Raw genomic sequence first — 27,865 nt, 5'->3', positions numbered from 1 at the left:
TTGCTTTTCGAGGCTCGTAGGATACGCACGGCTCTGGCGGTTCATGAAATGCGGAAGCTGAGTGTACAGTGAGTGCTGTAAGTGAGTGCTGTGCTTGGCTTTGAGTGCGAGCGGTTCGAGTACGAGTTCAAGTGGTAGTCATTTCGAATGTGTGGTGAATTCGCTTAGTCAAAGAGCACGGCAAAGAGAGTACAGAATCCGAGAAACGCAACGAAGAGTTTGACAAGCTTGTGGAAAAGGCATCGCAGTCAACTCGAATCTTTGCACGCGTGCAGTTGCCTGGACAGGATTGTTGAGCGAGGTTGTGAGTGCGCGCTTGTGATCGGAGTGTGCCGGCTATTAAAGAAAATCGCTAACATCATAAAATCAACAAATCATCAGCATTTAGTCTTAGCAGTCACTACACAACATTGGTGCCAAAACAACAAAAAACAAGTGTCTAAAATGTAAATCCGTTCGACAGTGCATCTCAGTTTGAAACAAAATTTCGTGAACCAAAAAGCAATCTTTGCTAATTCAACAATACCATAACAAACCAAGCCAAACCATAACAAAAACAAACGAAGAAGAAACGAATAGTAAAACTAAAATCAAAACAGGAAACCGGAAAGCATGTGGATTAGTAGCCGCCTTTTTGTGATTTGTTTGCTGCTCAGGTTTGGTAGGTGCAACTCGCCTCGCTTTTCATCTTTCCCTCTCATTCTCTTCCCCATAGCCCATAGGATTACTTTGTCGAAACGCTAGGAATGCGCCGCAAAGTATGCTTAGATTTGTGTTTGAGTGTGTGCTTTGAATACCTATCAACAGCTGTTGGCATATTTTCCTTTTGCGCGCTCCAAAACTTATTATTCTAAAAGGCGCCTAAGCTCATAAGGATTTTCAGAGATTTAACGGATATTTGACGAACGGCCAACCGAAGAAACTTTTAGGCCTATCTTATGCGCTTTACGATATTTAATTCGCTTGAACATATAAAAGATTCATGCTATGCTTAATTAAGCCACAGACACTATATTTCATGCCGATTGCTTTAATAAAGTATTGCCGATTCAAGAAGTTGAACTATATATGTAATATTTTGCTGAGGTTTGAGCCTAGCAGCTACATAAATCATAAGGGCTCACATGAATACAAACGCTTTCAGAGAGAGGTGTTAGCATAATTTATGACCAAGCATTTACTCTACGAACTAAGTGCAAATGATTTCGTCCGTTTATGTTACGTCAAGCCCATAAAATGACGGTCATAACAACAAAAACTAAACCAGCCAACGCGCAAACTGCGTATACATAATATGAAATTGCCTTATGATAAAAACCCAGGCGTCAATTTATGCTACACAACTTGAGTGTGAGTGTGTGTGTGTGTGTGTGTGCATAGCGGACTAATGAAATGTGTCAGAAGCAGAGTCAGAGCAGAGTCGATCGAACCACAGTAGACCCATCAAATTGTTCACACAATACACACACATACACAGGCACATAAGGAAGCTTTTGGAAATTTGATATTTTCCAATTTTCATTGCCTAGCCTGACTGTTTTCATATTTATGATGGCTCTGGCAATAATAACTGACGTACCTATAGATGTTCCATGAATACATATACATAGTATGATTTCGCACTCTAGCTGAGCTTGAAGCGAATGAAAAATATGCAAATGAAATTGTTGCTCAATATCTGAAGGGCGTTCGCATTTTTTACGTTGTTATTTCATTTTCATGCGGATAAAAATAAACATAAAATCTAATGCGCTGCTTAAACTCAGCACCGAAAACAACAAGAATTCGATTATCCCCAAAATTCGATATGGCCCAGACCAGCCGAGGTTAGCCCAGAAAGTGGTTTATCCACAAAACTGTAACAACAAAATTATGGAATTTTGCGATTGGCTTAAACTGGGCTGTTGCTGCGTCAGATTGATTGTATTTTAAATCTTTTGTGACAAACGCTTTAATTTCGTGTGGGATTAATAATGTTCGCCTCAACTTCATGTCAAATGCTCGTCTAGGCAGAGGTCAATCAGAGCGCAGCTGGCTACGAAATCAAAATGAAAAATGGTCCTAAGCTAAACCCTAGACATCATCCTATATGGGCTAGCTTGTGCTCTTTCCGTTCACATCTCAAATGACAAAATTATTTTCAAAATCCTAAATAATATTTGCAATAAAATATATGATTTTATTTAAAAATGTAGTTGTCCGGCCTTTAAAATAAATTTTTCAATTTAATAGCATTTTAACTCGGTAAATATCTATTTTTTGTGGGAATTGGTTCTGCTCTTTGTCGAAAAACAATTTGCGCTAAAACATTTTAATTTTCCCATCCAGTGGCCTTTTTTGGATTTCCTTTTTTGCTTTACTTTGCTTCTGTTTCGTGTGCAATTCGGCTTTAAAGGGGCTTAGGGCCATCTCTTTGGTTTCCAGTCGGTCCAACATAAAAAAGTTATTTACAATTATTATTACAGTTGCCGTTGTTATTATTGTTCTTGCTGAATGCGCGTTGGTCTGTAAACGTTTTAAGTTCTTTCAACTTTAGGCCAGAACAGTATTGAACTGAAAATACGCATTGCTATGAGTGTGCCGGCGCGTGTTTGTATGTGTTGACGTTTCTTTGCTTGTTTTAGCGCATAAAAATTGAATTTCCTGTTTTCTGGGTTGATTACGTAGAGGGCACAGCCCATCATTTCCGGTGCCGGTACCAACTGGCAGTACTTCAGCTGAGTATTTCCGCAGCTGCGAACATTCTTTAAAGTGTTTGCCGCGCAGCTTTAATACGAATTGGAAACTGCTAGTTTTGAGGCTATCAAAATGTGTGGATACCTCAGGCTGTTTTTACGGCTAGGCCTTTATGTAGCATGTTTGCAGAATCATAAACAACAGAACTACACAACTTACTCACACGCAAAGCTCAAAGGAAAAAGAAATAATTTCAAAAAGTGCCAAAAGGGCATAATCCAGAAGAGAAAAACACAGTCTGAGTCGCCTCGCAAAAACAACCCCTCAAGTCGCCAAGTTGATGAGAAACACACTCATATTCCAAATGAAAGTCAGTGGAAAAGTGAGACGAAAAACTCGAGCGGAAATTCGAAGAAAAGCTTTGAAGGATGCAGAAGCCAACCGCGGCTGCACTTACAGCTGCTGTTGCTGCTGCAGCTAAGGGAGTGCAACGAACTGGTAGCCAGTTTGACAAGTTGTAAAATTGCAACAGCTTTAAAAGCCTTCTAAATTTATTATGTATCTTACTGTGGATATCTTGACGATGGCTATTCCATTATATTTCAAGACTATATATAGATATATATACTGAAATTGGAACGAAGTTCTTAAATAAGCTTTATTTATATATATATATTCTACACTTTGAAAGTATAGTTTAGGAGTTTCGGCCTTCAGGGGAAACTGAATGTAATTCTTTATGTGTCACCCTGAATCCCAGATGTCTTAAATTGTTTCATGGCTTTGGCGTTAAATCCGCACAACCCAAATCGAAAATATTCGCGTGAACGTCGAATTCGTCAGTTAAGCCGCAGCAATAAGCCCAAGTTGAGGTGCTAAAAGAATAAGACGAAGATGAAGAAGAAGACGTACTTGGTCGGTACAAGGCATACAAAGACAGGAAAACAGAACAGACGCACAGCAGCGCTCGCAGCGTAGACTCTTTGTTTTCACAGGAAAGAATAAAAAACCTACAAGTGGATGTATACACACACACACACAGCCATACACACATATATACAGCAGCTAACTCGCACACCCACACACACACACACGCAGACATGTGTGTGCGCTTTGCGGCACATGCTCGTAAAATATACCCTTTCTAGCCGAAACAAAAAATATACCGAGTGCCAAGCGTACTCAAGACATACTTGCAATAATTTTATGGCCTGGCAGAGGCCTCGTCCTGCTCGCTCCCAAACAGCGGGAGCCATGAAATCAGAGGGGAAAAGCGAACTGAAACGAACACGGACCAGAGAGACGAGCAGAAAAATGAAACCAGAAAGAAGTAACATAAAAATCCATGATACCAAGCATAAAACAAAAAGCGACTGGCCAGGCATAGCAACAAAAACAACAAAAATAAAAAAAATATACAAAAGCAAAAAGAACAAAAACAACTCTAATTGCAGACACAATGACTTGACGGTGCGGAACAGCCAAGCGAGCGGGGCAGGTGGCCAGGAGTAAGAGGCTCCTAGTGCCAGACTTGAACGAGTTGCAAGGATTTGTTGAGCGCCGCAGGGGCAGCCGCTTGGGTGGCACTGACAGCCGAGGCGTATTCATGTGGAATTTGAAGCGAAATGTCAATTTGAGAAATACATACACAGCTACATATAAAATATATGCGAGTATATGTGTACGTATGCACAGAGAGAAAAATATACCCAAGCCATAGACAAAAATGTTATTCTTATTTAAGATAAGGCGCAATCTGTTTGCAAAGCGGCATGCAGGCGGGAAAGTACATTGAAATGGACTTAAATGGAAAGCTTGCTTGATGAAATATAAAAGATTTTAAGTACCCCTTAAAGGGGTTCAGTTTAATGCAGGCTAATGGAACTTTGAGAAATAAGAATTGCTCTATGAATATTTAAATGGCACACAATTTAATTGCCTTTCAAGATATTTGGGTTTCATATTTCTTTGCTGATGATTTTTGAAGGATTATTAAAAGTTTCTTAGTGCGTTACTTTTGGAAAGGAAATTGCCTATATGGGACTGTTATTTATTTTTAAATGTATATATAATAGCATTCTATACTCATATATACATATATATATTTATATTCTCGATTTATTTTTACAGATGCAACGATTAGCGAGCCCTTTGAAACACATTTGCGTGGTCCCGGCTTTGTCATGGAGCCTCCGGGTCGCGTTGAGTTCTCCAACTCGTCCGGCGGCTGGCTGGATTGCTCCGCCTCGGGCAGTCCCCAGCCAACGATCGATTGGGTGCATGCGGATGGCACGGCGGTTACAGAGATTCATGGCGTGCGTCGTGTGCTCCGAAATGGCACGCTCGTGCTAATGCCCTTTGCTGCGGCTGCCTATCATCAGGATATACATAATACGATATATCGCTGCATTGCTAGCAACTCTGTGGGTCGCATTGTGTCGCGCGACGTCCAAGTGCGGGCGGGTAAGTTTTAAGTCAGCTAAAATGCATCATATATAGACACATATGTATGTATGTAGTTGTGCATATTTTTGTATTTTCACATTTTTCGTACTTTTGTGGCAGTCGTGGCCCAGGCCTACAAAGTGGATGTGGAGGTATTATCCGCTTCGCGCGGCTGCACAGCCATTTTGCGTTGTGTGGTGCCCACGTTTGTCAAGGAATTGGTACGAGTGGTCTCGTGGGTTCATGAACCCGCTATCTACATCTATCCCTCGCTACAAGGCGGTAAGTAACGCCGGCGTTCATACTTGTGCAACGTCTATCTGTCTCACTGTCTGTATGTCTGCTGCTGACGTGGCTTCAACTGAAGTCGCAGGCTCGTCATCAGTCCTCGGTCCTCGGTGCTCGCCTGCATCCTTGTCCCTGTAGCGGCTTACCAAGCCAACAAAGTGCATTGTTTGTTTTCAGTATTTGCCTGCTTAACTACCATCGCTTTGCCTATATACCATAATGCGTGTGCATGTGTGTGTTAGTGTGCGTGAGTGTGAGTGTGAGTATGTTTAAGTATGCGCGTGTGTTATGCCCTATGCTTTGATGCATAATTAACATTGTCCTTTGGCAATTTGAGAAGAGCTTTTAACTTGCCTTAACCCTGTCCCAACAAAGGTGCAACTCTGCGCAATGATAAGTAGTTAAGCCTTTGGCAAGCGCTTAGCGATGCAGCTTTATAAAATTCAAGTATCGCAGACTTGTTTAAATGTCTATTTGACGCAGCAATTTTAAATAGAGATATTCATTTACCTAGACTAAAAATCAGATTCTATGTATCCATTTATTATTATATTAAATTTCGATTTATAAGTCGGCCAAAAATATTTAGTAATTTGCCTTTTACTTTTGCATTTTAATCATCTATGAGTATATAACAAATTTAATAATAAAACTATTTATTTAAAGCTTGCTCCTTCAAAACATGGTTATATTTTATTAAGAATATGATCATTTTTTTTGCTTTTTTTATGAATTTCGTTTTGCTTTTATTATTTTATTTTTGTTTCTTTGACAACTTCGGTGCATCAGACAATTTGCAGCCATACGATTTTCTTTCATATCACCACGGATTAATTCTCTATTTCCTTATTTTACAGATGGTAAATTCCATTTGCTGCCAACTGGTGAGCTGCTCATTCACAATCTGCAGGAGAGTGATGAGTCGCAGTCCTTCCGGTGTCGCAGCATGCATCGGCTCACCCGTCAGGTTCTTGTCAGCTCGCCCACGCGATTGCGTATTAATTGTGAGTGACCCAATCACAGCAACTGGCTGATACACAAAGAGACACTCACACACAGATGTACAGAGCTAACATCAAGACTAACCAATGTCAATCTCTACTCATACAGCGCATCGCGGCATCATCTCACCGAGCGTTGTGGAGCACACATCTCACGTGCAGGTCTCGCAGGATGAGGGCGCGGTGCTGTTGTGCGTGGCGCAGGGTTGCCCTTCGCCCGAATACAGGTAGGTAAAGAGCAGGGCGTAAAATCGATGGCTGCCACTGCCAGCCAGCTAGACATTACAGGTGAAACTTTTGACGTTGACAGCACTGCCTTTGTATGAGTTAATTGGAACGCATATACATTCACACCCATACAAATAGGTGTCCTGTGTGTGTGAGCGTTTAGGGCTTGCAAGCATATAAATAAAATTGTGGCCGCTGGAGCATGGCCAGTGATTGTGTAAAATGTGTCGAGAGAGTTATCAGCCATGGAACGCTAATTAAAATATGAAGTTGAGCGTTGTCTACCTTAAAGTTGGACTGTGAACTCGATCGCTGGATGCCACTGTGATGTAGATAACGCTGCGTTGGCTTAACGTGTTTGTGTGTGGAATTATTGTGAAAGGAATATATGCATACCTATGTATGTGTGTCTGTAGCCGTTAAACTGTCAGGGAGGCAGACTAGAGGTAGGTGTAGGACACATGTGCACACATAATTACGCTTTGATAAGCAGACAAGTAATAAAAAACTTTCGCTGCACGGCACCCGGCTACCGGTAGTCGGCAGTCGGCAGTCGGCTGTCGGCAGCTGGCAGCCGACAGCGGAGGCAGCGGCTGTAAATTTCCGAGATACAATGCCAGACTGTAAACGCGAAACAAAAGAATCTATGAGGGAAGCCAAACCACTGTCAGATAGATGGATAGATTGCTGAGCAGCAAATAAAACAGAAAAAAAAACAAGAAAAATAAAACTGTAGCCATTTCATAATTAATAAAGTCGGGAGACAGGCGGGTAGACAGCGACAGACACATTGGCAAATGAGCCAACCATTGGGATTAATGCAACATTCAACAAAGGCAGACTAGATAAAACATTCAGACACAGGGACAGATACGAAAGCCCTGAACTCATCTGTGTGGGCGAAGCTTACTTTAATTATTTAAATAGTTGGATTAAGCTGGGGTTGGGATTTACGATCGTAATTGTCGCAGAATAATTCTTTCTATTTCCCTTGCTCTTCAAGCTAATTCTTGGAAAATGCACATAAATTAGTTCTCTTGTTACTTCCACATGTTTACAAAGTTATTTTCCAACCGGCATTCATACTTAATGTCTTTGTATTCCATTTCTTAGTTGGTATACTCAAAACGGAGCTGGCCCGCTGCCTGTTCTAAGCGGCCCGCGGGTGCGACTACTTGGGCCCATACTGGCTATTGAAGCGGTCACTGGCGAGGATTCCGGCGTCTACAAGTGCACAGCCAGTAATGTGGGTGGCGAGGCTAGTGCTGAACTGCGGCTGACTGTGGCCACGCCCATACAAGTGGAAATCTCGCCGAATGTATTGAGCGTGCATATGGGAGGCACGGCTGAGTTCCGCTGCCTGGTGACCAGCAACGGCAGCCCCGTGGGCATGCAGAACATCCTGTGGTACAAGGACGGACGGCAGCTGCCTTCATCCGGTCGCATCGAGGACACGTTGGTGGTGCCGCGCGTGAGTCGTGAGAATCGCGGCATGTACCAGTGTGTAGTGCGACGGCCCGAGGGCGATACATTTCAGGCCACTGCTGAGCTGCAGCTGGGCGGTAAGTAGCAGTGACCAAGAATTGGGAACAGCCGCCAAGTAATTGCAGCTAAAATATTTATATGAATATCCGCAACCACATTGGCCTTGCAGATGCTCCACCCGTGCTACTCTATAGCTTCATTGAGCAAACGCTGCAGCCGGGACCCGCTGTAAGTCTGAAATGCTCTGCAGCCGGCAATCCATCCCCGCAAATTTCATGGACATTGGACGGATTTCCTCTGCCATCAAACGGAAGGTAATTGAACTTGTTGAAAACGGGCTCCGCCAGCGCACTAGGCGGTGGGTGAAGCTCGACTATTGCCAACTCTGTGGGTGGCACCGCAAAAAAAAAGAGGAAAATGAACAGAAAGAAAAAAATGCGGCGGAAGCTGCATTTATTGCGCTCGTTGTGTATATTTTTCTCTTTGCATTTTTTTAGCATTTGGCTTTTAAAACATCGCACGTATAGAAAGTAGCTGTCGGTTGCCGACTGCCAGTTGCCGTGCCTACTGAGTGCGCGGGTCGGCGCCGGCTTCAACGTTCATTCACTCTTTGGCGGGGCACAGCCACAGGCAACGGTCTAAAGACTTGGCATGGCCCACTCTTGTGTCTGGCCAAGGTTCCGACTTTGCCTTTCTATTTGTTAATTAAGGCTCGGCAAGTGTGTTGTTTGCCTTACGCATTTAATTACATTTTTAGTCTGGCCAAGAGCCAACAACCAATAGAAATTTCCAATTGCCAGCTGCGATCTGTGAACTGCCAACTGACAACTCTCAACTGCTTATTAAATTCCCAGTGGCTCTTTAATGACATTGACATTTGCATTCAACGGTCAAGCGATCCAAGTAGTTGCCTTTATTTGCCACAAACAAATAAATTGCAACAGCACATCGACTGATTGGCTGCATCTCCCTTACCCATTCTTTGCCTTTTCTGTTCGTACCCGTGCCAAAGCTGGTCTGGCTTTGATGACGCTGTTTTGACATTGTCACTGGCATTTCATTTGATTTTTACTATGACATTTTACACTCCCTTCAGTCCGCACTTCATTTTCAGTTTGTTGGCAGCTGCCACTAATTGTTTGAGTTACGTCTGTAATGATTTGCAAGTCAAAGTTGGTCCGTTGTTGACTTCTGCTGTTGATTAAAAATGGCCCCAGTTCTTTTTATTAACATTGACTTTGGCTGTCGTTTAGTTTGTTCTCTTTGCTGTCCAATGAAAAAATCACAGCAGCGCCTCAGCTAGCTACTGACTTCACTTCGTTGCTGTCCTGTGTTGCAGCTGCTGTTTTTAATTAAAACTAATGTCATGTGCTGACCAAAAGGCGACCAGAAAGTTACAAATAGTTACATGAAAGAGTATGTATCACCACGAAACTCCTTTAACTGGCATTTCAATTTTGCTTTTTGTAAGACTTTAAACACATTTTAAATTATATATTCCTGCAACAATTTAGAAATCATATCTGAGATAGTCATTTGTCGAAAAGATTCGTAGAAATAGAAAACCAAGACAGTCTTATATAAATTCCTTTTTTATTATAAAGACTGAATGTTGCCAAGGGAGGTAATGGCTCGCATCAGCAACATCTGTCACTCTTCAGCACATGACGAATTGAACTTCAAATATTCAAAAACATTATTCATGTAACGTGCTTGAGACTTTGCCATGAATATGTTTTGTTCAAGTGGTCAGCTCTTTTTCGTTGTGCTTCATTTGAATATGTCCAGCACTTTTCGAGGAGTTTGCTCGACCACAGGGCACAAATTGATTACAAGTATTTTCGAGTGGCCAGTGCTAAAGTTTGCACAAAACTTGCTGATACTCGGCTCTCTTGGCCCTTGGCTTCAATTTAAAAGTTATTTAAGCAACACAATTTTGACAAATAATGCCATGAGGCATTATACTCCTGCAGATGCCCGTGTATAAGGTGCTGGCAACCTAATTTGCAACTGCTCGGCAATGCTGCAAACATTCCGTTGGTATCGTCGCTTGTTGTAATTGCCGAGTTTTAAGTGGTTTACATTATTCGGTTTAAAGGTATATCAACTTGGTAACTGTATTTATTTAATAAACACGCAGACAGCCAGCCAGACAGTCGGGCAAACAGGCTGACAGACAGAGAGATTGGCAGGAAGACAGACAGCCAGCCAGCCAGGCAGGCAGGCAGGCAGGCAAGCACGCAGGCAGGCTATGCCGGAGCTCGGCGAGCAGTGGGAGCTGGAGCTGACGCCTTGGGGCGGAAATTAAATGATTGCGCGCACGAGGTAACGCAACACTCAAACGCTCATTTTACGCCATTTGGAGAAGTTTGTCGGAGGCATGTAGTGTGTGGCAACATTGAAGGCGTCGCCGCTTACTCGCTCGTCATGTATGCTCATGCTGCGCTTGTCTACAGCTGCAGGCTGTCTGGAGCAAGTATGTGTAATTTTGGATTGAGTAATTCGGCGTTAAGTGCGCCCCGAATAGAAAGTTGTGTATAAGTTTATATAAATAAGCAGAGCATTTGCCTATTGCCAGGGTCATTGCGCAAATTTTAATTAAAGCTCAAACTAGTGCCAGCTCTTAAAACATGTAAAATGTTCTAAGCCAACACAATTAAGAATTTTGTGGGAATATTCTTAAGTTTCCACTAACAACAATCGAATCATAACTGACTCTATTTTGCTGTACTGGGTGATAGCTTGCGCACTACAGCAAATAAAATACCAACAATAATATTTTAGCTCTCACTTTTTTGTTGACACTCGTCAACGTCTTTAAATAAATAAATAAATCACATTGCAGAAAATTTTTCACTTCGCCATTTCGAGCTGCTATTATAGTTTTTCCTAACAAAGTATTGATAAATTATATATGAATACATGTAGAGTACACAACTTTATCATTTGTATACTTATCCGTCACAATATATCAACGCATTTTCAACACATCCTTCATTTCAAAAATAACTTCTAATTTACTCAAATATTCAGTTTAATGTTGTGCATTTAAAATGGTTAGAAATATACTTTGTAAAACCCATTTACTTTGGAACAACGATAACTTGAAGAGTAAATTTATATAATTTCGGTTTTTTGCGTTCTTGTAGATATATATATTTTCGTGACTTTCTGAAAAACTTCTTCATTTGAACGGACTTGGTCAACCCTTTTCAAATGTCAAAAGTTTTTAATTTAATGTAGCTTAATGTGCTTTAGTTAAATAGGATCAATTATTGAGCTATATTAAGGGCGTAATAAATGTCCTTTTAAGAAATTTGCTATCTATAAAAGTTATAAGCGTGCTTATATTATCCATTTAACCGTCAACGAGTTGCAGTGCGCCACGTGAAATCTCAGTTCATACAAATTGAAATTCATAATTTTGTAAGTTTGCAGACAAACTTTTTCACTTCGCACTGAATCTTAAGTTGTTGCTTGAACTACTTTTTTTGTCGAAATTAAGCCACCTAAAAGCTTGCTCGGGAGACACACACACACAAACACACGCGGATTTACACAACAATCAACTAAAACAGCATACAAAAGCTGCGCCAACTATTAGGTTTATTTTGTTGCAACCAAAGCGCTTTATGCCACAGCCAGTCCCGCCCCTTGTGCCGACTTATAGACTCTGCCAGACATCTCACACACTCGCATCCGCTTAAAGTTTCGTAATGGCGTTTAAGCTGCCACTCTGTAGCGGGCAGAGGCGGGGGCACTTTCGTTCTGCCATGTGCGGATGTGTGCAACTTTGTTGCAATTTTGTCCCGGCATTGTTTCAATGCGCTCAATTGTTGCAGTTAGCATCCATGTCCATGGCTGAGCATTTAAGGATTTGAGTGTGCGAGTGTGTGTGGTTGTGTGTTTGTACGTCTGAGTTTTGAGCAGCTTCATTTTCATTTAACTACAGTTGTTGTTGTTTGTAACAAGCGTCGCGCGACTTGTGGGGCACTTCATAAAGTGCCAACCGCCAGCCGCCAGCCGCTAAGTTTTTCGGTTGACTTTTGCACTTTCTGGGGAAATCAGCGTCCAAGAAAGTGCATTTACGATCGCTGAGCTGCCTTTATAAAGCTTGCCCCGGACAGCTGCAAAAGTTAATTAAAATTGTAATTACTTCGCCTCCTCAAACTCTAATGCCAATTGAAATGTTGCTGGCGCGTCGTCCACAAACTAATGAGCCACTGGCTCATGGCTGAGATGCCTCGTTTAACAATGAGACGCCACAAAGCCGCGTGTGTGTTGAGCTGTGCATGTGGTGGCTGTGTGTTTATGTGAAAGCCATATGGCGTATACGGAGCACTGTTTGCTGTAATTAATGTATTCGCCAATAAGACGGCTTGCAAACAAATAGACTTTATGCCAGCTTGAGCTCTCACAAAAATCCTTTTTTCTCATTATTTGCCATGACAACGTAATGGCCGCATTAAGTGGAACTAGTCTGTGATGTCTCCGTTGCTGTGGCTTATGGGCGTTGCACATGACATTGAAAACAGGACTGAAAGTATGCTAAGCCTGACAGCTTGTCAGAACGACAGAGCGACAGAACGACATAGAGACAGACTACATTACAGCTAAATAATGCAATGTTACGTATTCGCCGTGTTGTGTCGAAAACAAATGAAGCCGACAGCCAAAGGATTTGGGTCAGCCTGCATATGAGATGCGCCTCGTTGAGAGTGTGCAAATAAAAATACATGAGAGTGTGCATGTACATGGGCTTGTACACTCACTAATATGCATGTAGTTGCTCGTTAATGCCCCTGGCCTGAACGCTTAAATATGCAACAAAATAAAAACGAATATAAAATGAATATCGCATTGCGCATTGCGCATTGCGCATACAACGTGTGGCCCATTCAAATGTCTTTCGTACTAATGCATGTGTTCTCATGGTATTTTTGTCTTCTTTTCACAGATTTATGATCGGACAATACATCACCGTGCATGGAGATGTAATTAGTCATGTTAACATAAGCCATGTCATGGTCGAGGATGGCGGTGAATACTCCTGCATAGCTGAGAATCGTGCGGGTCGAGTGGAGCATGCAGCTCGCTTGAATATTTATGGTATGTGCTACATTCGCAACACACACACAACTGCACCTTATGCACATGTGTGTGTGTGTGTGTGTGTAAACAGCTACTTTACACATGCACTTAAACGTTTTTCAGTTCTCTCAGTTTTTGTTTGTATTTTTGGTCTCCTCTTTTTGGTGATTTTGTGTTGCCTACTTTGGCTCACCATTTTTTTACATCGCTTTCGCTTTGTTTCCACTTCTCTACTCTTTGCGCCTTCCTCGTCCAACTATCTCTCTGGCTGCAGTTTGCTTTGCAGCTCTAAAGTGTTGTTCAAGGCGCATTCCCTCATGTACACACAAACAGAGAGCTCTGCTCGCTGAGGGCCTCGTCTACCTTGTTTTTACAAAAAATCAAATATTTCTGTGTCGCCGGGCAAACAAAATGGCGTTGCTAAGCGGAGGGAAGCACAAGCAAAATGACAGCATTACAAAAATAAATATAAAAGTGCGCCATGTTTGTACCCAACGCTTGCGCTTAAAGTTAAACAAGAAAAAATATGTATCTGCAACTTCGCGAAGCTCGAATACCCTTACCCTTACTAGTGCTATTCATAATATTGACTCCCAAAGTGTTAGTCCCACTAAAGGTCTTTCCTACAAGTACTGTACCTCCGATAGTTTGTTACGCCACATTGAATGTACGAATATCAGATAAAATGCATTTTGAAATTTTCATAAATTCATATAAATTGTATGTAGATTTTCCTCAACTTTTATATGCGCAGCACATATTACGCTAGTCAGGTGCGGTGCTTTACCCTACATCACGCAAGTATCTCAAAGCAGTGCTCATCTTGTTTGGATTCTTGCTGTGTCGCTGATTACGCGACTTGGTAATGGTGGTGATTACAAAAATCTCAGGCGCAGGCACAGACAGCGACACCAAACCGCTCACGTATGACATGCTTGAAAATTATGCATACTCCGCAGAATCCACAAGCATAAGCGGCAGCCGCAGCACCACACAACGATAACAACAACAACATGTAACTGTGAGGGCGTTGTTTAAGTTGTTGTTGTTGCTAGGCGGCATTTGCTGCATTGTTTCCTTCCGCATTTTGCAGGAGCACAGCGAAAAGCGTTTCGGCGGCATGGCTTAGAGTCAGAGTCAGTCTCTGTCGGCAGCCAGGATATGCATATTACATTTGCGCTGCCTCCCGCCTTTCCTTTTCCTTTGCTGCATCCAACTTTTTGTTTGTTTGCTTGCTTTCTGTTATATTTGCTGTTTGCTGCATTATTAAATGAGCAACATGTACACAAATCTGTTAAGCACTTACATTTGTCAACCGCTCGCTCCGCAGGTCTGCCCTACATACGCCTCATTCCCAAGGTGACAGCTGTCTCGGGTGAGACATTGAATCTGAAATGCCCAGTGGCCGGCTATCCCATCGAAGAGATACACTGGGAGCGCGGCGGTCGCGAGCTTCCAGATGATATACGCCAGCGTGTGCAGCCGGATGGCTCGCTGACCATCAGCCCGGTTCAGAAGCACACGGACTCTGGGGTTTACACGTGCTGGGCCCGCAACAAACAGGGTCACAGTGCTCGTCGCAGCGGCGAGGTGACGGTCATAGGTTAGTATATATTTGTGGAGTGCCAACTGTCGGCCATTTGGCCAGTTTCCTTCACAGCTCGGATGACAAGGGGACAAGCAACTGAAAGCTCCGATGACGCCAAGTGAAAATTACATTTTAATTATTTACAGCAAATTAAGTAGATTGTACGGAGCTTGAAGTTTTGATTTCGCTTTTAATTTCGGTGTGTATGCCGCATTTGCTTATACCCTTATTAAATATGCGCAATAATCCCAGCTTAAAAGTTTGTAAATTAAAAAAAGCAAGCCAAAGTGTGGAGGAGTACGAGTCAGCGCATTTGCTTATGGCTGCCTGGCCAGCGACCCTTTTTTCCTAATTTTTTGTTTTTACTTTAATTAATGAATTCGCGTGCTAATGAAGCGCAACGTTAATTAAATGTTGATAATTTGTAACCTTTTTCCGAGATTTTACCCGTCGTCGCCACAATCAGCATTGCGTATTAGCGGTGCAGAGAAGTGGGCCAGAGCTAAAGTTTTTGTAATTACATTGATTGCTGGCTCAGTACAGGGTGCTCCTCCCACTTTTCTGACTCTTGTTTGCTTTGACAACACCACTTGCAGTGCCGCCGCGTTTAAGTCCCTTTCAAACATCAATACTGCAACTGAACATGGGCGATCGCGCCTCACTCACCTGCTCCGTGGTGAAGGGCGATTTGCCGCTGACCATCAATTGGCGCAAGGATGGCCGCCCCATCGATCCTACTCAGCACATGTCCGTCAAGCAGGTGGATCAGTATAATAGCATTCTGGTCATTGACAACCTGGGCAGCGATCACACGGGTAACTATTCGTGCGTGGTGCGCAACTCGGCGGCGGAGGTGGAGAACTCACAGGCGCTCTTGGTTAATGGTAAAGAACTGAGTTGTGAATGCTCGTCTATAAGATTCAATGTATCAAATATTTTACAAATATTATCTTTAGTTAAAAGTAGTTGCGTTTTTCGTATGCACTTTGTTCAATGTAATCAACATCACTAACGAGTCGACAAACGATATTTCACTTGTCCTGCAACATCCTTAAACATATATATACACATCTATATATATTTATATAGAAATATATATATATATATATATATATATATATATATATATACATATAATTGTAAATTATGTTAAAGAAACAGCATTTAGCTACTCCACATATTGTTATTAAACATATCGTATATCTTTATAAATCACTTTCACTTCAAGTTTTGGAATGTTTGTACAACCAAGTAATATACTATTTCGTAGAGTTTATCAATCCTTTAACAAAACTGCGAAGGTTTAGTTGTACATATGAATGTATGTATGTAATTTTAATTAGGAAACATCCACAGCAATCATCAAGCATCAAACAGCAAACAGCAGCTCAGCGCGGGAGCAACTTTAATAAAAGGAAGGGAATACGATGGCTAACTACGGTTACAGACTGTGGGGTCTGGCAGTGACATTTGTTAACATTTCTGGTTGCTCTTTCCTTCTTGCAGTACCGCCGATCATAGAACCGTTCGCCTTTCAGGATGGCTTGGCCGAGGGCATGCGCACGCGCACTGTTTGTGGCGTTTCTCGCGGCGATGCGCCATTGAAGCTTATCTGGCTTAAAGATGGCGAGCCGCTGCCCGAGCTGCTGGGTGCGAATATCACCATGCTCGATCAGTATAGCTCTCTGCTGAGCATTCCCTCGCTGTCGGCCACGCATTCCGGCGAATATACATGTGTGGCCAAGAATCCGGCAGCTGAGATCAAATATACCGCTCTATTGCAGGTCAAAGGTAGCGTAATAGGTTACAAACCAATACACCAATACACAATCAGCAACAATAGTCCAATACACCAATACAATAATACACCAATACACCAATACACTAATACTCCAATTCACTAAGACATTTGTCGCATTTAACACCAAACAGGAACTAATTAACCACCTTAAATTTTCACAATCGTCCCTAAATAATAATTTTGCTTTCTCGCTGATGTATTCAAGAAAAGCGCTTCTTAATGGTTTTGAGTTTTTGATTTAATTCGTTTCATTTCTAAGAAATAAGCTTTTTGATGCCTGTCATGTGTCCCACAAGCTGAATCGTAACTGAACGTTGCCTAACTCTTGGTGCTTTGTTTTTGACGGTTTCGCTCTGCCAAAATAAGAAGAAACAAAAAAAAGATCAAATAATTTAATAAGAAACAAAACCCTAAATAAATCCAACTGTCAGAATTTGCCCAGCTTAAAACAACCACCAAATTATTTATACAAATCCTCATACCCTTAAGACGCTTTGGCACGCTGTGGGTTTTTTAACAACAGTTTCACCAGGTAACCTCATAAACTGCACTGCTTCTTATTCGCTTCGTAAACAAAACCGCAAAATTTGTTATAAACATATATTTAAGTATTCTCACATTTAATAAACAACAACACACGTCATCTCGATGAGTTGCGTATTTCATTTACAACGCTTTGTATACTGCAAAAGAAACTACGGCCTGCCGTTGTTGAAATGCGCTTTTTGAAAGTCGATATGCATTACTGGTAACTATCAAAACTTAATTAATTTTGAAGACAGCTAACGTACAACGTAAACCTGCTCACGTCAAGATAAAGCTACTTTGAAAAGCGCACTTCTAGAACATTTTGCCTTAATTTTAATTTTTCAAATGCTCAAACGTAAATATGAAACCATTAGCTGGCTTAACGTTGATTTGCTTATTTGCTTAACTCTTTTTGTTGCCAACTCTCTCGCTGTGTATAGAATACAATGCATACACATTTTTGTACCCTTTCTTGTTACTGCCATTTTTTTGGACTTGCAGCTTCAAAACTTAGCGCACAACGGCTGCTGTTTGCCCGCTCCCCCACCAAAAACCAAATAATAAAAATCGCTAACTAATACAAAAACAAATTTATTGAATGGCTACTTCTGAGCTATAAATGTGCTGTGCTTAATTAATAAAAATTCAAACTAACCGATAAAGCAGAATCAGCTATAAAACCACTGAAGATGCCCTGCTTATGCTTCAATTTGGGACTCTGTTTAACTGCTGACACTCTGTGTCTCTGTGTACTCTGTGTATCTGTGTGTGTGGGTGTGTGTGTGCGAGTGTGATGGCCATTTTCTTTATCCTTGCTTCTGCGTGTGTGTGTGAGTGTGTAAACCTTTTTAATCTGCATATTTTTTGCAGAATAAAAAGTACAGTGAAACCAAATTACAAATAATATAGAAATTTAAAGCTTCGCAGTATTTGCTAATGTAGTTGACAATGAATGTACCATAGCAATGAGGCATGTTGTGGCAGCAGCAGAATACTTTGCACGTTCCTCTGTTAATGGCTTTTGTTTTTTGCATGTAACTGTACATAATTTACCGCAATTCTTTTTTTTGCAATGCCAGCTGCCGTTTGCCATTTGCCATTTGCCATTTGCCATGCATGCGCATAGTGCATAGTAGAATGATTTTTAATTTATTTTATTTATGATTTGCTTGCTCTCTGCTCTGTTCTTAAACGCAGTTGGCCTTCGAAATTGTTTTCAGCCCGGTTTCGCCAAGCTTGAATGAGCAATAACTATGTAATCTATTCATGCACTTATCGAATTTGCCAAAACTAGAACTTCTAATGGCGCTTGGCGAAAACGAGGTGAAAATGAAATCGGCAAGGCGTGTGTACATTGATTTCATTTATTTTAAATGCCCAATTACCCAGGCTGCTGTTGTGTGCAAAGATTTTTTCCAACTAGTCGCTATTAACCAACGCGCTGTCGTATACCCAAACCCGCTTTATGTACAACACAAGAGAGCCAAACCAAACAAGACTACAAAATGCTTTTTAATTATTGCTCTTAATTTCCTTTATGATAAACATTACGTTCTTTCTTTTGTATCAATTACTGCTTGACAAGCAAAAGGCTGGATATTAAATGAGTTTGTGATAAAAAGCAATTATTGGCCTTATAAATGATTGAAATGCACTTTGTGGCCATGCGTGGGCGTGGCACATGCTTTTAAAAACTAATTATTGAAGGCCAATTTGGTTTTTGATTTGCGCAATAAAGTTTCTCATTTCCATCTGCGTGCTTAACAATACAACTCATATAGTCGTGCATATAAACCATTTATGTCGTTTTTTGTTGCAATTTCATTTTAATGCAAATATTTTCCAATACGTTCTTGGCATGCCTTTGTTATTTATTTTCCAGACAACGAGAGGCAGTTATTTTTTGTAATTTTGTTGTACAATAAACTGCGAAACAGCGAGCCGCAGAGCGTGGGCACAAAAACAAACATAAATTAATAAACGAACAAAATAGAAACAGAAATAATAAAAATTAATTAAAATATGACTAAAAAATCCTTGCACAACAACCAACCTCATTAAAGAGTTTTCCTCACGGATCTTATGTAAAATAAAGCATCCGGTTTAAAAGCATCGACTGTTTAAATTATTTCGATTTTGATTGAGTTGCATAAAAACCTTTTGTTACAATTATAAGTAAAATATGAAAAGCCCAACTGTACATTAGTTGAATCGTTTTCTATACGCTACAATCCTTTCTATTACTCTCAACCAATTTGAATAGTCACAAAACCTTATTTTGCCGTTTATACTTTGCCAAATATCTTCACTTTTCCTCTCTGTATCTCTCTCTGACTGTCTCTATAACTCTCTCTCTCATAACTATTCTGTATGTCTTAGAGGATTCTTAATTTGAACCTTATTGAATAACTCAGTTACACCGGTTACACATGTCTCATATTACGTATACGTTCCATAGTGCCACCTCGCTGGATCGTCGAGCCAGCCGATGCGAATGTGGAGCGCAATCGTCACATAATGTTGCATTGTCAGGCGCAGGGTGTGCCCACGCCCAGTATCGTTTGGAAAAAGGCAACAGGTCAGATATGTCCATTTTTCCAAGATATCAAAAACTACTTAAAATATTTTTGAATATAATTTAAAAAATGTAAATATAAAAATAACCAGCTCTAATGCTTAAGTCGTTTATCTGTCTCTACACATCAATTATTCGGGTTATGAATAAGACTTGTGTTTCTTAATTATTTCTATATATAAATTATATTTACGAGAGCTATTTAATACTCGGAAATAAGTGTTTATAGAGGAACAATCATTTAGACAACTAATCAAAGAAGATCCACATTCGAGCTCTAGAATGTAAATGTGTATTGAGTAGTTCAGGTTATAACTTTTTGTGACTACTGCTGAGGTTCAATTTGCATCGGTAGGTCAAGTTCATTTTTTACGAGTATCTCACTTAAAGCCGCAAACGTTTTCTAAGATACAAATTGTTGGATTCGGAAAGCGATTTCGCTGATGGGCGAAGAGATTATTTAAGACTAAGATTATTTATTTAATTCCTAAAAACTATATATAAAATTGTTTGGAGCATAACATCTTACCTGCTGTCAATGTTGAATTATCCTCAACAGGCAGCAAGTCTGGCGAGTATGAAGAGGTTCGGGAACGCCCCTTTACCAAGCTATTAGGGAATGGCTCGATGCTGCTGCAGCATGTGAAGGAGGATCGTGAGGGATTCTATTTGTGCCAGGCCAACAATGGCATCGGCACGGGCATTGGAAAGGTCATACAGTTGAAAGTAAATTGTGAGTATCAGGAGTATATGTTAAACGTAATGAAAGGTTATGTGACGAAACGAAAGTAAATGTGATTCAATTGCATTTGTATCATTGAAATATGAGAAATATTCTATCGCTTCACAGCCTCACCTTACTTCTCCTCTACCTCGCGCTCGGTCACCGTCAAAAAGGGCGACACGGCTCTGCTTCAATGCGCCGTCAGCGGCGACAAGCCGATTAACATTGTGTGGATGCGTTCGGGCAAGAATACGTTGAATCCGTCAACCAATTACAAGTGAGTTGAGTGACAAGGCGAACATGCGCTCAATGATTTAGCAATCTTAAATCCCCACAGAATTTCGGTTAAGCAGGAGGCCACACCGGATGGTGTTTCAGCGGAGCTACAGATACGCACAGTGGATGCCACAGACAGTGGGCCATATTTCTGCCGTGCCAGCAATCTCTATGGCAATGATCAGCAACTTGTGCAGCTGCAGGTGCAGGAACCACCACAGCCACCCAGTGTACTAGAGGCGGCCATGATAAGCAGTCGATCTGTGAACCTCAAATGGCAGCCCAAGGCGGTCAGCACGGGCGATGTGTCGAAGTATATAGTGGAGTACCGCGAGGCAGATCGTAAGCTACACATTATGCTCATATTATTACCAGGCGTAAGTCTCTATATTTACGTTATTCTATTTTAGCCATTCTCTTCATCGACCAGTGGCAGCATATGGAAATCAAGGATCCACCCAGCTTTAATGCATTAATCGAGAATCTGAAGCCGGCGACTCGCTATGCGTTCAGGGTCATAGCTGAAGGCAATGCAGGGCGCAGTGCACCCAGTCAGGAGTTGATTGTTCGCACGGAGCCTCAACGACCGGCCGGGCCACCTTTGAATCTTTCTGCACGTCCACTTTCCTCCACGGAACTCCTCATTAGCTGGGCGGCGCCTTTGCCAGAGTTGCGGCACGGCGATATACAGGGCTACAATGTGGGCTACAAGTTGATAAGCTCGGGCAACAGTGCCTACAACTTCACATCCGTTGCCGGCGATGGTGAAGCCGGCAATGGAGAACTACTGCTCAGTGGTCTGTCTAAATTTGCGCGCTACAATATTGTGGTGCAGGCCTTCAATCAAGTCGGTCCTGGTCCGCTGTCAGAGCCAACTGGGGCGCAAACTATGGAAGATGGTGAGTTCGCACTCTTGATCTCTAACTTTAGTATTAATAAGCTTCTTCTATAGTGCCCAGTCGGGCGCCGGAGGATGTTCGTTGTGCTGCGTTGACGTCCCAGTCGCTGCAAGTCTCGTGGCAGCCACCGCCAATTTATCATACGAACGGTCTGCTGCAGGGTTACAAGCTCATCTTTGAGCCCATCATTGATGACGTTATGCCCAATAAGGATGAGGTCGAGTCGCGAAAGACCACTGCCTTGACCACTGTGCTGACTGGGCTGCGCAAGTACACAAATTACAGCATTCAGGTATTGGCGCACACTCGCATGGGCGATGGCATCCTCTCCAAACCACTCTTCTGCCACACTGAAGAGGATGTGCCCGAGGCACCGTCTGATATTAAAGTTGTTGTCAGCTCACCACAGTCACTCTTCGTATCCTGGCAATCGCCAAACGAGCCCAACGGCGTCATCACCAAGTACAGCCTCTACACACGCGTCGTGAATGGCCGGGAGGAGTTGAACAATGAGAAGCGTAGTCTGCCCTCACAACAGGCCTATTACGAGGCCAAAAATCTGCATCCCCACATGGAGTATCAGTTCTGGGTTACAGCATCAACTCGCGTGGGTGAGGGAAAGAGCTCACGGGTTGTCTCCCAGATTACCACGAATCGTGTTCCAGCCAGAATAATTTCTTTCGGTGGTTCCGTTGTGCGTCCTTGGCGCTCCACAGTTACGTTGCCCTGCACTGCTGTGGGCAAGCCCAAGCGCGAGTGGTTCAAAGCTGATGTGGCGCTACGTCAAGGCGGCCTGCACAACTCACAGCTGCTGGATACCGGCGACTTGATCATATCCAGCTTGCAGCTGGCCGACGGCGGCAACTACAGCTGCCAGGTGGACAATGGCATCGGCACGGATCGCCTTACGCACATGCTGCTCGTGCAGGTACCACCGTCTGCCCCTGTGCTCTATGTGACCAGCGCCACATCGAGCAGCATTCTGATGCACTGGAAGTGTGGCTTTACTGGCAATGCGCCGATCACAGGCTACACCTTGTTCTACCGGCGCGCCACAGGCAACACTGATGAGATGCAGCTCTCACGACACGCCTCCAGCCACGAGCTGAAGGGCCTGGTCTGCGGCAGCACCTATCAGATACATCTGAATGCTCACAACAAGGTCGGCAGCTCTCCAGCAAGCATAATGCTGCATGTACGAACGCAAGGTCAGGCGCCCGGTATGCCAGCCACAACAAGCTTGCTGGCCCCGAACTCTACGTCGGTGCTCATCCGACTCCACTCCTGGCCTGACAACGGCTGCCCCCTAATGTATTTTGTGCTTCAGTATCGCGCGGTCACAGATGACCCCGACAAGGAATGGATTTTAGGTGAGTAGAACCCCAACTAAAGTTGCAGCTACAATTGATCATATTTATTTTCTGTCTTAGTCTCCAATGCTCTGAAGCCGCAACGTCGAGTTGTCATCTCCAACCTGCAACCGTCGACACTCTATCAACTGCGCATGGAGGCGCACAATGTGGCGGGCGTGTCGCAGGCCGAGTTCAGCTTCGTAACACTCACCAAGGACGGTGACCCGCCTCCACCGGAGATCGTGCAGCGCGGCCAGCGCGGTCCGAGTGTTTTCTATGGGAACGTAAATCTGCTTATTCCCAGCATTGCTGCCGTTTCTGGCATGATTTGTACCATAGCCTTGGTTATCATTTGCTACCGACATAGTAAGTAAGCTCCCATCTGCATCTAGTAATGTACTAAGAGTCTGTCTTGCCTGGCTCAGAACAAAGCAATCACATACAAAAGGAGTCGCTCGAGAATCGCGCCAACTCCGAGGCGGCACAGCGAGAGCGCTACTATGCGACCATACACAAGGTTTCTATGCAGAACAATGACAAGATTCCGGGTAAGTGTCTGTTCAATCAGTTGACACGAGCGGGCTCTAAGCCTAGGGCTTTTTCACAGAAACCTCTGAGGACATTTCGCCGTATGCCACCTTCCAGTTGTCGGAAGCGGGCAACATGTCACAGCCACATCATGCCGGTCCAGCCAATACACTGCTGCACTCGTTCATGTACCATGAGAGGGCTCTGGCAGAGGGCTGCTCGTCGCCACCACCAGTTGCGGTACTAAAACCAACCACCACCCATCACCACCACCACCACAACCAACGTCCACAAAAGACAATTCATAATTATTATCAAACCTCACCGTTTCATAATATCGTGCGTTTGTTTATTCATTTCTTTGATTTTAGCTCTCTCTCTCTACTTCTGTGTCCCCCTCTCGATAGGGGGCAATAGACCTACAATTAGTGTGTATTTTTCCATAGAATACTACGTGCTTTTTATGTTGTTTCTCTGCTCGAGCCTTACTTTTATCTAAGTTCCATTAAGTGCAATGCCGTATATCATGTGGGCATTGAGCGAAGCGCTCTGCCTCGTGTCACATGCCAGTTTTTGGTTTAGTTAATCCTTTGTTTTGTTTGAGAGCGTTTACCATCCCCAGGCGCTTTTGTAGTCGCTAGTCGTAATTGGCGGTCAGCTACCCAGTCGCAGCTAATGTTATGCTTTGTTCTATGCGCAGTCCAAGAATCGACGTCGTCACTCGCGCAAAACAGAGCCAGAGAGTGAGGAATCCGAGTCCGACCAGGATCAACTGACTTCCAGCCGCACCGAGTCTTCCAATCAGCACGAGGGCAAGATCAAGCACAGTAAGTCATAACCCATTGGTCCTAGTCACAGCACCTGGGAAGTATCGCATATGAAGATCGATTACAGATATACTCTATATACTCTAGTGTAAGCATAAGCATATGCGTGAGGCAGACAGCCCAGAAAGTAAATACTTGATAGAACTGCATCTACTGTCTGTTGTTTTGTCTGTGAGAACTATCCTATGCAAGGCATAGATAATGACTTCTCGTATGAATAATGCAAATTTAGTTTACTTTTTTCTAGGTCATTCGCTATTCGCGTTTAGCACACACACATATCAAGTACATTTAACTTTAGGATCCTGATGTCCGCATACATTTACTCACTTAGTCCGGCACTGTCGACTAGAGTCTTTTCTAATAAAGATCTGGAGTATGGTTTCCAGAGTTTGTAATGTATTTCTAGTTGCAACTATTAAAGCTAAGTTAGGCTTTGGTAGCGCGATGTTTCCAGGTGCTTTAAGATAATTTCCTGCAATAGCTCCTAGCTCTTAGTGGACTTGGACTTATAAAAAGGAGTAATCTACTGGCTCTCTTTCTCTCTTTTTGCGTTATTTTACTTTGCAGACTCAGACTCTAGACTAATACAACAATTTCCAAATCACAACATATCGATAACTTATCTATAGTAGATCAACGCGCTTTGCACCACATTTGCCACACAATGCACTTATATAAACTAATCTATAACCTTTGACCAGTATGAAGAGCAAGTAAACTAAGACAGACTAATAAAAACTAATTAATATTGTAAAGTTCGCTGGTTAGCGTTAAATTAGTCTTAAGTTTGTGTTACCCCATCCACATGCCAATTCTCTATTTGCCCGTATTTTCTTTCTTTCTTTCTCTCTTTCCGAAACGTTAATGCTCTATGCGATGCAGGCATCATCTACCATGGAGCACAATCAAGCACATCCTCCGATCTGTCACCAATGTCCGAACAAAAATCATTACCACGACGCGGTCGCTCCAGGTATCATCATCAGCAATATCAGTTTTCCACCAATACTACACCGCGTCATCACAATAGCAACAAAAGCAACAACAACATCACAAACACGGCCACAAACACAAACACAGCCACATCAGTGAACAACTCGAACAAAATTCTATCACCGCGCAACGGCAGCGGCAATCTGAAATCCATCTCGAGCACATTCAAATCACAAGACTCCATACAATGCCACATACCCACGTTGGTCAAATCGCCATCGATAAGCACACAACACCAGAAACAGTTCCACAAACAACAGTCGAATAGCAAACCCGGCCAGAACCAGAACCAGAACCAAAACCCCAACCATAGTCAGACCCAGTGCAGTAGTAGCAGTAGTTTGAAGCAACAGCAGCCACTGTTGATCCAGCCCAAGCTCCACCAGCTAGAGCCGACGCCCACGCATGCAAATGGCCAGGAGCTGTTGGGCTTGGATGGAGGCGTTAGTACCCTAGCATCTGTTGTGCCCGTAACTTGCATGCCACCCTCTTCACAGTTTCGACCCATTCCACACAAGTCCATAATGCCCGCGCATGACTCACACCAAAACCACCATCAGCAGCTACATCAGGGCGGTGTCTCAGGCACCGGCCTGCTGAATCCCTCGACGGCTCTGCTGTCCTCGAAGTTCTTTACGGCGCCAACGCTGCCGTTGCCCAAATAGGATACGGCCAATGGGGGGAGTGAGTATGGCGGCGGTGGCGGGGCTGATAGTAGCAGCTTTGGCTATAATGGCGGCGAGATATCGTGCACCTATATGGATCCCATAGATCACACATGAGACTTGGCCTACGGTGAGGTGTGTGGACCTGAGGGAGCCCATTAATCAGCAGCCAGCAAGCACATCACACCACCAACAACCACCATGTACACAACTTGGAACACTTGAACACAACTAAGTCTCTCTCTCTCTCTGTTATTCTGAATGCTTGAGTGTTGGTTGCTAGAGAAACTCAAATAGTATCAAACAACTCTGGATACTCTTCTTCCCCTTACAAAACCATGCAGAGCTGGCATCCTGCGCACGCTGCATCCACTGCAGCTGCAGGCCGAGTGCAGCGCCGGCGCCTTCCACCATGGCGAACGTGATGGGGGCGATCACATTGAGCTGGCCGAGGTTGAGTGCGATGTAGATACGATTAAGAAGCTGAAGCTGGGTCAGCGCTCCTCGCTGTGGTCGCGCCCCAATTCCACCACATCCCAATTACAGCAGGAGCATCAGCAACAGCAGCAGCAGCAGCAGCAGCGTCAGCAACAACAGCACCAGCAACAGCAACAGCAACCACCACACAAGCGAGCACATTCAAAGTCTCCACAGCCGCAACAACAGCAGCCCCTACAACAGCAACGCCCACAACAACATTCACCCGCTCCAGGCCAGAAATTGCTTAGCGAGAAATCGGATTATTCGATATCTGTGTGAGACATTGGTAAGATCTGATCCAAGCCTGATCAGCAGCTAGGATGAGGTCGGGCCAATAGACCACCAGATTGCAATCAATTGAAATAAAACAAAATTTGGGCAGCATTCGTGAGTCTTAAGACTCCTTGAGTGAATTTTAGGTATGCAACAACAACAACAACAACAACAACAGCTGAGCCGTACCTACATCTTTGTAATGCCAACAACTCCCATTACATCCGCTCTACCCCAAGTCCACACTGCCCCAGTCCACTGCATAGACCCAGTAACCAGTTTGACAACCTAACCCCAACACAAAGACAACACAAGAACTTTCGGACAATCAATATCAAAATTATTTGCACAACCATCGAGAGGCGAGGACTCTCGCCCAACGCACACGCACACACACACGCACACACATCCCATTTGTTACTCTCCATTTCCCCGTAATCACATAGCGCTCGTATAACCGTATTACATATACAAATATACAAATATTAATAACAACTACATAGGTAATTACGATTTGTGCATGTTGTACGGCATGCACCCACAACCCAGGTCAGTTATCGAACTTCCAAAATGTTGTATATAGATTCATATATTTATACGCATATATACGTTATACACCTAACTTAATCTAATCTAATCTAATCTAGCGTTAAGTACTAACGACTTGTGTAACTCGAACTACTAACGACGTGTAACTCGAATACTATTGCATACTAACGCGTATTACTCGTACTACTCACAATCCAACTGTTTTTCTATGAATGTATGTATGTAGAGAGGTTGTACGAATTTTGTGGTTTGATCAATGCAAAAACTGTTTCTTTTTTAACTTGCATACATATAGCTAATGTTTAGGCACTTGAGATATTTTTGTAAGTTCTCTCGAATTGATTCCGCATTCTCCACTTGTAAAACGAGGAATTTAAAACACGAAATTCAAACTAATAATTAACTCAAGACATACAATGTGTACAAATATATTTATATTTATGTCTAAAATATTAATCTAAATGTCTGTACATACACACACACACACGTATACACTCACACACTCACACACATATATACAGTCACACTCCAAGAAAATCTCTAGTTGTTAGCGCTACATTTTGTAAATAGTCACAAAAAAAAAAAAGAAA

At 42.8% G+C, this 27,865-nt stretch overlaps 1 protein-coding gene across 3 annotated transcripts; it reads left to right on the top strand.

Annotated features, from left to right (window-relative positions):
- Nucleotides 1-19: 19 nt before the first annotated feature.
- On the top strand, nucleotides 20-27,865 carry LOC111597622 (Down syndrome cell adhesion molecule-like protein Dscam2). 3 transcript variants are annotated; one of them, XM_023312419.2, is made up of 22 exons: nucleotides 20-661; nucleotides 4,807-5,139; nucleotides 5,242-5,403; nucleotides 6,267-6,413; nucleotides 6,520-6,637; nucleotides 7,752-8,200; nucleotides 8,293-8,437; nucleotides 13,081-13,232; nucleotides 14,545-14,817; nucleotides 15,399-15,686; nucleotides 19,590-19,709; nucleotides 20,266-20,439; nucleotides 20,557-20,707; nucleotides 20,768-21,048; nucleotides 21,117-21,605; nucleotides 21,659-22,975; nucleotides 23,036-23,323; nucleotides 23,383-23,505; nucleotides 23,565-23,725; nucleotides 24,186-24,312; nucleotides 25,198-25,288; nucleotides 26,318-27,865. In XM_023312419.2, exons 1-22 carry the CDS (start codon nucleotides 613-615, stop codon nucleotides 26,730-26,732), a joined length of 5,853 nt encoding a protein of 1,950 aa, XP_023168187.2. In that variant the 5' UTR covers nucleotides 20-612; the 3' UTR covers nucleotides 26,733-27,865. The 3 variants fall into 3 exon arrangements, with proteins under 3 accessions (XP_023168187.2, XP_030081813.1, XP_030081814.1); XM_030225953.1 differs by having other exon boundaries at nucleotides 25,198-26,400; XM_030225954.1 differs by lacking the exon at nucleotides 26,318-27,865 and having other exon boundaries at nucleotides 24,883-25,252.

This window comes from Drosophila hydei, unplaced genomic scaffold, assembly GCF_003285905.1.
Source record: "Drosophila hydei strain 15085-1641.00,03,60 unplaced genomic scaffold, DhydRS2 tig00000001-arrow-pilon, whole genome shotgun sequence".
Taxonomy (NCBI): domain Eukaryota; kingdom Metazoa; phylum Arthropoda; class Insecta; order Diptera; family Drosophilidae; genus Drosophila; species Drosophila hydei.
The sequence above is the reverse complement of the archived record's forward strand: the minus strand, read 5'-3'. Positions and strand labels throughout refer to the sequence as shown.

Excerpts from the sequence above, each read along its gene's own strand:
- LOC111597622 (XM_030225953.1), top strand. The coding sequence starts at position 613 with ATGTGGATTAGTAGCCGCCTTTTTGTGATTTGTTTGCTGCTCAGGTTT. Across the intron at positions 6,414-6,519 it reads CACGCGATTGCGTATTAATT|CGCATCGCGGCATCATCTCA; the intron begins GTGAGTGACCCA and ends CTACTCATACAG. Across the intron at positions 6,638-7,751 it reads TGCCCTTCGCCCGAATACAG|TTGGTATACTCAAAACGGAG; the intron begins GTAGGTAAAGAG and ends TCCATTTCTTAG.